The 12,834-nt window shown below is 44.7% G+C and overlaps 1 protein-coding gene and 1 long non-coding RNA gene across 13 annotated transcripts in view; one reads left to right on the top strand and one right to left on the bottom strand.

Moving 5' to 3' along the window:
- CPS1 (carbamoyl-phosphate synthase 1) overlaps positions 1–12,834 on the bottom strand; it is a 177,872-nt gene that overhangs the window by 71,040 nt on the left and 93,998 nt on the right. For 9 of the 12 annotated variants that reach the window (XR_005861268.2, XR_005861269.2, XM_040703530.2 and 6 more), the window contains 9 exons: positions 12,311–12,417; positions 11,853–11,994; positions 10,050–10,124; positions 9,807–9,884; positions 8,197–8,295; positions 7,434–7,529; positions 4,387–4,576; positions 3,716–3,873; positions 2,820–2,948 (listed from right to left, as the gene is read on the bottom strand). Coding sequence is in view for 10 of the 12 variants with exons in the window: in XM_040703530.2 (XP_040559464.1) it covers positions 2,820–2,948; positions 3,716–3,873; positions 4,387–4,576; positions 7,434–7,529; positions 8,197–8,295; positions 9,807–9,884; positions 10,050–10,124; positions 11,853–11,994; positions 12,311–12,417 (1,074 nt within the window). In the remaining 2 variants the exon portion in view is untranslated. The remainder of the gene's footprint in view (positions 1–2,819; positions 2,949–3,715; positions 3,874–4,386; positions 4,577–7,433; positions 7,530–8,196; positions 8,296–9,806; positions 9,885–10,049; positions 10,125–11,852; positions 11,995–12,310; positions 12,418–12,834) is intronic. The other 3 variants (XM_040703532.2, NM_001397316.1, NM_001045841.2) reach the window with 1 other exon arrangement.
- LOC121111314 lies at positions 817–1,946 on the top strand. The gene is made up of 2 exons (XR_005861617.1): positions 817–1,453; positions 1,544–1,946. It is a non-coding gene; the product is annotated as an uncharacterized LOC121111314 (long non-coding RNA).

Genomic DNA, 12,834 nt, shown 5'->3' with positions numbered 1-12,834 from the left:
TGGTGCAGAGCCTTTTCCTCACATTCACCCAACCCTCCCCTGACGCAGCTCCATGCCCTTCCCTCAGGTCCTTTCACTGTCACCAGAGAGCAGAGATCAACACTTCCCCTCTGCTCCTAGTGAGGTGCTGCAGGCTGCCATGAGGCCTCCCCCCAGCCTCCTCTTCTCTGGGCTGAACAAACTAAGGGACCTCAGATGCTGCCCACACCCCTTGCCCTCCAGACCCTCCCCCTCACTTCTTTCTAGGCTCCAATGGACGCTCTCTGACAGTTTTATGTCCTTACATTGTGGCACCCAACCTGCACCCGGTGCTGGAGGTGGGGCCAGTGGGACAATCCCTCCCTCACCCGCCAGCAGCGCTGGGCCTGGTGCACCCCAGGGTGTGGTTGGCCCTTTGGGCTCCAGGGCACGGTGCTGGCTCAGATTCATCTTGCAGGCAGCCAGAGACCCCAGTTCCCTTTCCTGGGGCTGTGCTCCGGCCTGTACACAGAGCCAGGGATGCCCCATCCCAGGTGCAGAACCAGAGCCTGCTTTTCTTCATGCACATGGAGACCGCTCTCGAGTTTGTCAAGATCCAGGCACAAGGCCTCTCTACCCTCAGGGGAGTCAACACTACTCCTCCCAGTTTAGCATCATCCACAAACCTACTTAATGTAACTTCCAGATCTTTATTGGAGTCATTGATGAAAACATTAAAGAGAACTGGTTTGAAAACAGAGCCCCGCAAAACCCCACTGAATGGCAACCAGGCCATCCCTCAAGCCACAGCCTCCCCTTGCCCGACACAGCCACGTTTTGGTCATCATGGGTCATCCTTAGGGACACAGTGCCACGCCGTGATGATGTCACGAGGCACCTCCCTGCCGACCGCTGTGTGTACGGGGTCCCTGGCAACGGAACGCCAGTCCTTGCCTGACCTGCGTCTTGTGGCTGCTGACCCAAGAAGCGACTTATATAGAGCTCTCCCTCTCTCCCTCCCTCCCACCTTTCTGGAGGAGGATGGATCCTCCTCCAACAAAGAAGCTTAAGCTTCAGGGGAGCGGCAGCAGGCCTGAACCAATGGAAATTGATCCACCTGCAGACGACGTCGAGCCCATGGAGGTGGATCTACCTCTGCAGGAAGAGCCAATGGAGGTGGATCCATCTCCATCGGGCTCGGGCAAATCCTATAACATCCTGCTTGCCCGGAGACGTCGTCACATCCGTTGGCGGCACACCAGGGGCTCTCGATTTCTACCTTGGCGTTGAAGTGTCACCATCCGCCAGAGAGCCCCTGCGACGGCTGCTGCTCCCTACCCCTTCCTTCCCCATTCCTCATCTTTCCCCAGGACCTCTTCCCTCTTCTTTCCCAAGCTCTGAGGAAAAGGGAAGGACTTGGACTGGTGTCCATGGGGCTGTGCTGTGACAACAGGAGGAGTCCAGCAGAAAGCCTCAAGTTCCCTGCAGCCTCCAGGTAAGCCCTAACAGGGAGGGTGTCCATTAAGCTGCTATGCTGGGACAACAGGAGTCTAGTGGATAACCCTGAGTACCACGCCACCTCTAGGTGAGCCCTGAGGAAGAAAGCAGGACTGGGACTGGTGTCCACTGAGCTGCTGTGGCTGGGATGAAAGAATGAGTCCAGCAGATCGCCTTGAGCTCCTTGCCTCCTCCAGGTGAGCACTAAAGAAGAGGGCAGGACTGTGACTGGTGTCCACTGAGCTGCTGTGTGGACAGCCCCGAGCTCCCTGCGGCCTCGGCAGTGTCAAGAGAAGCTACAGAGGCAAGCTGTGCCTTTGGAGGAGCAGAAGACTTGGGTTTGGATGGGAAGAAGGGCTGAAGTTCAGCATGAAGGTCCATTCCAGTTGCTCCATTTGGACTCTTTTTCAAATCAGGGCAATAAACTGTTGCAAAGGACAATACCATCTGAAAGGACCATAACGATAACAATAAAAAAGTAAAGCCAGTAAGTGCCTCTCCATCTTTGGTACTTCAGGGTCTGCCCCTTCACTCTCCCCAGAGGGAACAGCTTTGCCCCACAGGGTGAAGCCCAGCCCAGGCCTGCACCCGCTGCTGCCGCCTGCAACCGCCAGCCCTGTCCGATCCTGGGACAGGCAATGCCTGACAGGTCTGTGCTCAGCACTGCTGCACTGGCTCCACATCTTGTTTGCATGACAGCAGCATGGGGTGCACGAAAAAAAAAAAGGCATTTTCATACACAGCTCCTAAAGCCTTTCTTCTTGCTCTTTCCCAGTAATTTCACCTCTCACAGCAAATTTAAAGAAAACAATCCCAGATTTCCTACAGCAAAAGTTCTCTCTTCACAGCCAGGAGCAGCTGGAGGATGCCAAATGATGAAGAGCATCACCCCCTTACATCTTCACAGGAAAGAAGAGCTAAGACCCAAAGAAAGAACACCTTCAGACACAAACACAGCAGAGGCCCAAGCCTCCCAGGCCTTCTGACTCCGATACCACCACGATCACTGAGCTTTCCAAAGGTTTCACATTTCTTGACACCTTTCACGTGCCATTCACTCCCAAAAGAGGTGAAACTAATCCACTACAATTCTTGCCAGACCAAAATTACACAAATGCTCAGATTAAAGTCAGTTTCTCATTAACAGGTCTGTCAATTAACCCTTTGCATTACCCACGTCAGCAGCATGAGTTATGAAAAGAAGGCACGTGAAACAGTCGGGATAACATCTTACAGGTAAGATGAAAAGTAGAGTATGTATGAGTACAATTCCAGTGTCTGTAACTATTAGGGTAGAAACCATATGAAAAAAGAATCATTGTACATCCAGACTCTATTCCCAGAGCTTGCAATCACAGACATACCTTCGTACCAAGGTCCAGCAAACTTTCCTTGTCGGTGCATACACCTGACCCCAAACCACCAAGGGCATAAGCAGAACGTATCATGACCGGATAGCTGATCTTCTCAGCTGCCTCCAAAGCATCTTCAATCTTAAAGGAGAGAGGAATACGTTTCAGAGAGAATGAATTCAGATAAATAAAGTCAACCAATTCAGATTACTCTGTTAACTGGAAATCCCATCACCAAGACATTAAGCTGTCCCTAGACAAATTGAAAAGAATGGAATTGGCTTTTTAATATTACTGTGTTCTGCTGAAAAAAACTAAAAAATAACCAGAAAAGTGGAACATGGGCTCAAGATGGTGACTTCTGTCTTCAGCAGTGTGGGCTTCCCTGCTGACTTCCCACATCCTTACCTGGTCTGCCTTTGCAGACTACAGCATCAAATAACCCTTCCAACGGACATCCTGGTTTGAGACTGTTTCCTCCAAACTCAGGCATGCCTACAATTGAACCAATTACTATTTTCCAACCTCATCCTCAGGAGAGATTTCAGCACTGCTGAGTTTGATGACCAGAAATCATAAGCCTAAAAGATTTGCTTAAGATTAAATTAAAAAAAAAAAGTAGCTACAGAAACATTATGAAGTTTTGTAAACTCATTCTGTAGCACAGAAGTCACCCCCTCCTAATTTATTTTTCAATGGATGAATTAGCTTACGCTTTCCAAGTGCTTAATTGCATTGTCATCTATTTTAAATCATTGTCAACCAGCACCAATCCCTGTGGAGTGCTGATGAAGCTGCACAAGCTAAGCTTGTAGTTAGCTTTCACTAAACAGAACTAGATTTAAAAAATAAATAAGTAAGTCTCACAACAATAACAGTAATCACATCTTCAAAAGTGTCTGATTTACCGATTCCACTGCAAAGCTAGGAGCAATCTTTTCATTTAGCTCCATCAGTTTATCAGAAAAAAGCTTTCTATCCTCTGTAGCCATGATGGATTCAACTGATGTACCTAGGACCTTCACACCATACTGCTGCAGGACTCCTTGCTTGAAGAGCTCCACTCCTGCAGAGCAAACAAAGCCATAATTTTGAGGCATGATAGTAAACAAAGAAGAAAGTGTCCAGAAGCTATCTGACTACCCGACCACTTGCCTGCCCTCATCAACAGATACAGTCATTACTCTGATACAAGCATTTCTAGCCTAAAATCTAACAAACATGGATTTAGTGACAAAGATACTGCTTGATGGTCAACCAAGAAACAAGCAGTGCAGTTGGATAATGGTGCAAGAAGGTAAAGGACGCTAACTTCTCCCTCTGATCTCTGTCTCCATAGTCTGACTACCCTCGAATGATCAATAATAAGCAAGAGGTGAGCTCCACCACAGGAAGCATGCATTACTTTTAAGTATCAAAAGCAGTGATTAGATGCCACGTTCACAGTTTAGCAGTTACTTTTTCCCACATGGTCACCACCTCTGTCTGCACCTCCAGACAACATATCACAGACCTTGCATGTCTGCATAAGCAATGAACGTGACTGCAAGAGCTGCCAAGGTGTCTGTACTGTACTCACCACAGTTGAGAGCTGTTTGACCACCCATGCCCAGAATTAATCCATCAGGATGCTCTGCCTTGATGACCTCTGTGACAAACTGCGGAGTGATGGGGAGGAAATACACAGCATCAGCCTGCTTTAAGCCGGTCTCATTGGTCTGCACTGAAGCAATGTTGGGATTCATAAGGACAATTTTGACATTCTCTTCCTGAAAAATGAAAGCCTGCATTTAAACTAGGCATACATGGTAAAAGCTAACAATATTATCAGTAGCAAAGAGGGGTTCAACAGAAAGTTCCACCAGCAGCAGAACATAGGTTCCTTACAATAGAAAAGACAAAATCTCTGCCTCTATATGCAAGGCAAAGGTTAGCCAGAACTTTATACTGCTTTTTCTCTGTCATAGATGAGAAAGTGAGATAAAGAGATAGTAAAGTTCATAATCTGCTTCCTGATGTAGTGATGATGATTTTCCCACTCTTTTGGCTACAGACAATTTCACTACAGCTTGCTCAACAATGGAAAAGCCTGAAAAGAGCTGGGCAGATCAACTCTTCTCACTCTCAAAAAATTCATCCATAAAGAGGAAACTAACCAAGTTTTGCTAAGGGGATCAGATTGTGGCCATGCTTAAGAAAATAATAATAAAAATCACACATCAATCACAGATAGGCAAAAGGTAACATATTACTGCTTTATTTAAAAGGTTTACTGGGAAGAACAAAAGCTCTGGCCTCATTATTATGGGAACTCATTCTAATCTCCATCAATTTCTGATAAGGCAATAAGTTATTCCCTGTAAGTAAACCCTTTGGAAACAATGCCAACTATCGATGCAAAATACCTTTTAAGAGGAAAGTTTGCCATATGAGAGTAGCAGAGGCTAAGAAAACAAAGAAACTTTTGGAACAAACAGAAATGAAAGCAGAAATACAAATAAATAGATACAGAGACATAAATAAGAGTCAAAAAATAGGAAAAGGGTTGGCAGATTAAGTCAGCCACTTCTCAAGCAAATGCTATGGAAGTTTTGCTGGGACTGCTATAGAAATTGCTTTTTTTCCCTTAGTTCACAGAACATACGAGAACACCACAGGATTTTTTCTGCTTGTGTCAAAAACTGCTTGAGCCACTGCTTTAGAGAAACAAATCCACAACCCACCTGGAGCAGTGGGATTCTTACTGAACGCTCCCTCTGACTACTTAGTTCAGGTACTGAATAACATTTCTCCTCCTTTCTTTGATAACTTAAATACTGCTTTAAAGACTATAAATTTCTGTTGACACTTTTTCCTAGGAAAAGCTGGATTTTTTCACTTTCCTTAAAAATGTGTGGAGCAGGGGAAGGACAGAAGAACACAATCCTCATAGAAAATATTTCAGTTTTAGACTAATGACTCTTATCTGTGTGGTTTTCGTGCCACTGCTGAAGGAGGAAGGTCGTTCACTGACCATGTTATTCTTCTCTAAAAATGCACTCAGAAATTCATAGCTGCACTTTTCCTGTAATGGATAGGGGAGAGGGAAGGTACATGACTTTCCAGCAAGATGGCGTGTCTGTATATCATCACTTTCTTTCCTACTTATCTGGGGCAGGGTGTCTTAAGGACCAGCTGGCAGAGATGAGGAAAATTATAATAATGAGCAGAATTAATACCCCTGGGCCCAGTCATAAGGGATGCTAGATTTTAATCCAATTGCTGTTTGCCTTTGCAACTCTTTCCTCCAACTTCTGCTGTTTTGTTGCTGCTGTTGTTTTTGTTTTCTCAATAAGTACACAGCATTCTGCACAACGGATACCCAGCCTAACTGGAGAATTTCATCACAACCTAATTAAAATAGTGAATTAACAATACTTCAGAGCACCCCAGTCCTCCTTTTATGCAATATCCACCTGTACTCTGAACAGCTGGGAGAATCCCCAATGCAGGTTATCAAGAAAGTTTGCAGATGACCACAGCTTGGTCTCCGCTGTTCACAGATGCTTCCAGTTTCACTCTTCAGGTGATCTTCCTGCCTTTGATAAGCATTCTTGCAAACACAATTTCACTGACTTGGGCAGTCCCAGCTCCACAAGGTCTTAACCCTAAATAAGGGCACACACGTAACTGTATAGGACTGAATGTAAACAGCAGCACTTTCTTATAAGGAGTTGGCATCCAAAAGACTCAGAAGGACAGAAGTACGCAGAAGAGTGAATCAGAGCATCCAGCAGTGAGGATCTGTATCGACTATTTCGAAGAAAATAAAAATCAGATGTCTAGGAGAAAGAAATCTCTTTTCTGTCTCCTGTTAATTGTCCCTCTTCTCTCCCATCCATGCTCTGGTAGCCACTGCCTTCTCTTCTGCATGCAGCTGTAAATCACATCGCCAGAGGCAAGGTCAGGAAGAGCAAGTGCTGCTGTTGGAATGGCTGATTAGCCTAGAGCATATCAGAGCTGCTAGCTGGTGGCCACAGGAAGGGAAGGGGCACTGTGGGAGGTGAAGCTAGGGATGTTTATCATTAAAGAGCACTTTCATCCACAAAGTGGAGCTGAGTTTGAAGGACGAAAGAGAAAAGATGGGAGAGAGATGCCTCTTTTCTGACTCAGGTCATTATCTGCACTTATCTGGTTTTGGCATCCTCCACTCCTAAACTTGTTCTCATCTTCCTGAAAACACTGTTACTTCAAATTAATAGCCAGCAATAGCAATACAGGGCATAAACAAAGCATATACAATACACGATGTACTTTAACATTAGGACCAACCTAGACCTACCCCCAATTATAGTTAAGATTACTGTAATTGATTTTTTTTTTCCTTTGCTGAATTCAACATCAGCACAGGAATAGAATGGCCCTGACTTAAGTTAGAGCAGTTCACAATTATCTTCTCTGAAGGCAGCTGCTACAACCGCTCAACTCAGATCACTCAGCCAACAAATCCACAAACAAAAAATGGCTACATATCCCTATGGCCATTTCTTCTTACCAACTTACCTGCCCAAGTCGGATGAGTACAGTTCTCTATGAGAAAAGAAGGTACGTTAAGTTAGGTTAGCAGTTTTCAAGTATCCTTCTCACCTTCAGAGCTTTCACAGCCTGAGATCCAGAGTAATCAAATTCCCCTGCCTGACCGATCGACAGACCCCCAGATCCTAGAATGAGAACTTTGGAGACCTAAAGGTGTGAAACAGAATGGAGAAAGTAAGTACCATAGAGATGTTGAAATGAATGGCGACTGTGCAGCACAGAACAGCCTCAAATTAGAAAACACCATTCAAAAAGGGAATAAAAGTCACCTCCAAAAACACTGCAGTTTTACTTCTAAAGGTATTTCTCCAGGACTTCTCCCACAACTCTTTGGATAGAGAAACGTGATTTGTGCATAAGGCATGCAATAAATGTGTTACTTGTAACGTTCTTATAGAGAACCATGCCTCATTTTGACTGCCCACAGAGTGCAGCTGCTTTCTAAGACAGCAATACTGTATGAAATTCAGCTCACGTTAGGAATTTCAGACTTATTTGCTAAGCAGCAGAGAGCATCAACATTATGATGCTGGGACAAAATGCCATGGCCAGATTATCCCTGGACACTTCATATACTGCTGGGAGAGCACCCTTCTTGGGAGAACTAGAAAGAAAATTACATGTCACTTCTGATCTTAAAACTTTCTGAAAGAAAAGGGAGTCAGTAACACAGCAAGAAAAACCTTTTGTAAGGGAGGCCTCCTTCAACTTCCACGGTCTGCTTCTTATGCCACTTTGTATGGTGGATTCAGCAGGAACCAGCAAGCTCCTAGCCTCACTGACAGGCAGGAGTGAAGAGCATCTGTACACTGACCTCCACTCTAGAAGCTGTTGCTCCAGCCTTGGGCAGGACCGAAGCAATGGTAGTGCCTTTCCCTCTCTTAACCAGTGAGATAAATGAATCAAACAGGAACTGGGAAAAACAAACACAGGTATTTAATCTCCAAAGTTGAACAAAACTGATAACAAGCAAACACGGAAAAAGCAGGCCGTTTGTGAGCGCAGGCTATCAAGTCTACTCCACTGCCTCTAGAAGGCAGATTTCTCTTCATCAGAAAGGAGGGGACCATTATTTATAGTGACTTTGGTGTATCTGACAAAGCTGCATTCAAGAAAGTGAGGTCATATCAGGGAGAAAACATATAAATCACGTCTGTGTGCTCTGTTTGTGTATGGTTGGCAGTAGAATGAATGAGTGCACGTTGAAAGCTAATATACAGAAAACCATACACTTAACTACCTCAAGTGAACCGTGTGGAATGGATTCTGTTACAGAGCTGGGATCTGAAAAGGTCTATCTAAAAGTCATTTGTGCTAAATCAGTATGTTTTCCTTCTAGAGGTGATCTCAGAGCAGCTGTGAGGGAATTTCCAGTTTCCAAGTGCCTCATCTCACAAGCTTGCCTGCCTTGCAGCCAGCCAGTGCAGTCAGTGGAGGCAGGAGGACGTACCAGAATACACTCTGGCTGTACCCATCTCCACACTTAGAGCTCAATCCCTGAAGCTGGTTGCAGGGAATCACCTGTGACAAGGAAGCATGGATGGGTCCTGCAAGGCTAGCAGTCTAGCACCTAAATAACCAAATCCATCCCAGCAGTGGAAGTGCGCATACTTAGAATAGACAGCTGAGGGTTGTTAATCTCAGAGATCTCAAGTCAATCAGATTAGTAAGAACGTTCTTGATATCAAGAAATTTACTTGCAAGTTTAATCAACAACATCAAATTAAGATTCAAGTAAGCACTTCCATGTGTATTTCCACCTTCTCGAGAAAGGCTAAGAAGGATATTTAAGTTCAGACCTGCCTCCTCTGCCTTCCACATCCCCTGTTGTTGTTTCATCATACTCTGTGACTATGCAACCGGTTGTTACAGAATTTGTGCTAAGTCACAGATTAAAATTTCATTTCGCTTAGGAGAACCAGAGTGAGGAAGTGTGAATGCATCTACACAACTCTACAGTAATTATAAAATTTGCAAGTGGAACTAAAATGTATTAGAAAGTTAATGATTTTATTACAAAACATCTGGCTGGGATTTTTTTTCTCTAAGATGAAATCCTTTTCCTTTGGCAATCACCCCAGGTACAAGAGGTTTGAGCCTGATCCTGCAAAGGCTTAAGCACTCCAGTAACTTCCAACACACAAATAATCCCACCAGGACTCAAAGCACGCACATCATGTGAATGGAACCATTGATCCAAAGCACACAGAAGTCAATAGATGCCTTGCTGCTGATTGTAATTAACTGTGATTCAAACTAAGCAGAACAAGCTTATGCGTGATTGGGTCCTCTGTGAGGATCCTAACTTTTCCAAAAACAAGATTTAGGACCATCACCAACATAAAGATTTGTCACTGTAGCTGATACATATCTGCACTCCTCAGGGCACATAAAAATAAGGCTGGATCAATTCTCACACAATACCTCTGTGTCTGTCGGCCCAGGATTTGCATCTGGGTAGAACTGTGCTGTGAAAATTGGTCTGGTCTCATGCATAATTCCCTGCAGGATTAAAAACATTTATCTTAGAGGCTTCCTTGCAAGTGGGCAAGAAAACAGAAAGCCAGATCTTATCCTTGTAAGTACAGAAGGCTAAGGAGCTGGGATGCTTTTAGGAGCTGCCAAATTTAGACCTGTTTCATTCCCAGTCTTCAAACTACGTCTTACCTGAGGAGCCTTGGAGCTTTTTGCTCTTCTGAGAATGTCCCATTGCCTGTATAAGTCTGTATGAGCTGTGCATGGCTGAGAAGCATAGCGGAGACATGACTTTCATTACAATTGCAAACACTATTCAATTGCATGCACTTAACAGAGCAGATAGGCTAGTCTACCTGCAGAGGAAATTCTGGACCAGGCATACAAAAACATACTTAGCAAGAAAAGGTCACCCTGAAGGATCCCATGCCTCTGGTTTTACCGCCCCGATCTTGCTGGGTCTGCTACAGGAGAGCAAGATTTTGGTCATGCTTTTTACTTCTGTAACTCACTTTAAGTACTGACACAAAGCCTTGCACATGATGTCTGCCCTAGGTCATTTTTGGGACTGTGATGAAGTGGGAACACTGCTCTGAATGAGCAATAGCTATGAAGAAATGTTGAATAGCTGAGTTTGGAGACGGCACTCTTACTTTCAGTTAGTCAGGCAGAACAAACTTTTCAGCTGCAAGCCTGATAGCACCAGGCAGCATGGTCCACCAGCAGACTACACAATAGCTGTCACCGATCACGGCCTCTGATTCCAGATGGAGGAAATCAAAATTCCCTCAAGAGGGAACTCAGAAAAAAAATAGTTCTAATACAATCTGCTTCCCTTGCGAATGGACAAAGGAGTCCCAGCAGTTCCTACAGAGCAACAGTGCCATCCAGAGCTGCAGAGTGGGATGCTGGGATAGGGTAATGGTATGAGATGAGCTGCTGACCACAGTGAGTTTCTGCCCTCCAAGTAAAGAACACCACTGGCGTGTCATTTCCCTGAATGCTAACGTTATTACTACTTACATACAAATCTCTCCAAAATAATCCATGGTTTGTCAGTATTTGGAAACCTGTGCTGGCCCTGTCCAGCTGTGATGGGTCAGATCAGTATTTCTTCTTTTTCAAACAAGAACAAAACAGACTGCACATGAGAGCCCATTCAATCCTGCTCCTGTTTGTGCACCTCCATGCTAAAACTGCATTGCTCCTCGTCCCTCTCCAGCACGTGGACAAATCTATGGGGGTTTAAGAGACTGATGCCGTTCTGAGGGGGACACAGAAATGGTCCTTCTTTTCAATGACTTTCTCATAAATAACAAGACCTGCACAGTGCTAGGCCTAATGTACAATATTTAACACAGTCAACTACAGAGCCAAAGACCCTCCTCAGTGTCTCTGACCTTGACAGACCTGAGCAATGGGATTTTGTTTCACTTCCTATCCTTTTCCTTGTTCATCTGTGAACACCTAGTAGTCACACTATTTTTTTTTTATCTTTTAATTTTTCCCCATATGGAGTTCACTTGGCATCAGGCCTCTATTTCAGATCTGATAAGTTGCTCTGTAGAGGCAACTGCCTGTTTCCCCCCTGACATTTAGGCCTTGGAATTCTATTTACATTAACACACCAAATTCAACTCTAACAACATTCTTTTTCTGTGCTGCATAACACAGAATGAACACAACAGTACACTGACATGGGCTAGTGCACCGGCAGCAGGGAAATCATTGAAGTTAATAAGGCAGCATTTCCAGGGAAATCATGAGGTCACTGTTGCAGCTGTACATTTTGGGCTCATATAGACAACAAAAGAAACAGTCCACCTTCTTTTGGGTTATATGGCAGGGCTCCAAGTAAAGTAAATAGGGTCAGATCACTAAGTTTAGTCCTGATGACTAATTGTAACCTGACTGCAAGGAGGAAAAGTGAGTTTTTACTCACTAAAGGCTGCTATCTACAGACAAAAAAAAAAAAAAAGGAAAGCATGCACTCACCTCATTTGTTTGATCATTGGCATTCACAAAGAGAGGCCTCCAGCCAGGTGGGAGGGTAGAACTGTCAATAGCATAAGCGTGGTTCTGAGCAGTAATGACAGCTTGTCCACTCACTGCATTCAGGACGGGCTGGTTCTGTCCTCTGAAAGAGAAAGGGAAAAGGAAAGGGTCAGAGTACAGCAGCCAGAAGAGCCAGGTGTGACTGAATGCCACAAAATGACAAATCCTAGGAGAAACTTCATTATCCCTCAGTTTGGTGGAGACCAACTACCCTCAAAAAAAGCAGCGCACATCAAGGCAGTTTAATTAAAGGCAAGGAGGATGCCAAGACTGAAGTAGTGTTACTGCCATACTAGCTTCTTTTAAGACAGTTCAGAAGGAAGACACCGCTGTCTGGTGGCCTGTAGTGATGCTGAGATGATCTATTTGGGCCCTGGGAAGCAGAAGAGCTGCTGCACCTGTTGGCCATCTGCATCCTGTAGGAAGTAGCTCCAGCTGCTATTCCAGTGATTAGATTCCCCATGCCAATTCCAAACAAAGGCTCTGGGCGATTGCTCTCCAGGACCTAAAATGAAAAGGTTTTCAAAAGATATTGGAGTGACTCTGTTCAGTAATTCCAGCATAAACCATGCTATGCTCCTAGCCCTGCTGCAGTTCCCACACAGCAGCCACATGCAGAAAAACAGTGAATGCAAGGGTAGCAACAGCCTACAAAGGAAATTTTTCTCCTCTCCTCTGCCTCAGAGGCAAACTTCAGAGCACAGCTTAGTGTCTCAGTCTACTCAAGGGGAATGAACAATGATACTTTGCACTAATATATGACATTATTTGAAAGAAGAGTGCCAAAAAATCAGGGCTGTTCTTTCACAAGGTCACAAAGGTGCTGACAGAGTACAGGGCATTTCAAGGCACCAGTAAGGCAATTGTGGCGAGGTCTGTGTGGCCTTAGCGCATCTACTGGTCTGGAGACTCAAATCCCAGT

The sequence above is a fragment of the Gallus gallus genome, chromosome 7 (genome assembly GCF_016699485.2).
Source record: "Gallus gallus isolate bGalGal1 chromosome 7, bGalGal1.mat.broiler.GRCg7b, whole genome shotgun sequence".
NCBI lineage: Eukaryota > Metazoa > Chordata > Aves > Galliformes > Phasianidae > Gallus > Gallus gallus.
The sequence above is the reverse complement of the archived record's forward strand: the minus strand, read 5'-3'. Positions and strand labels throughout refer to the sequence as shown.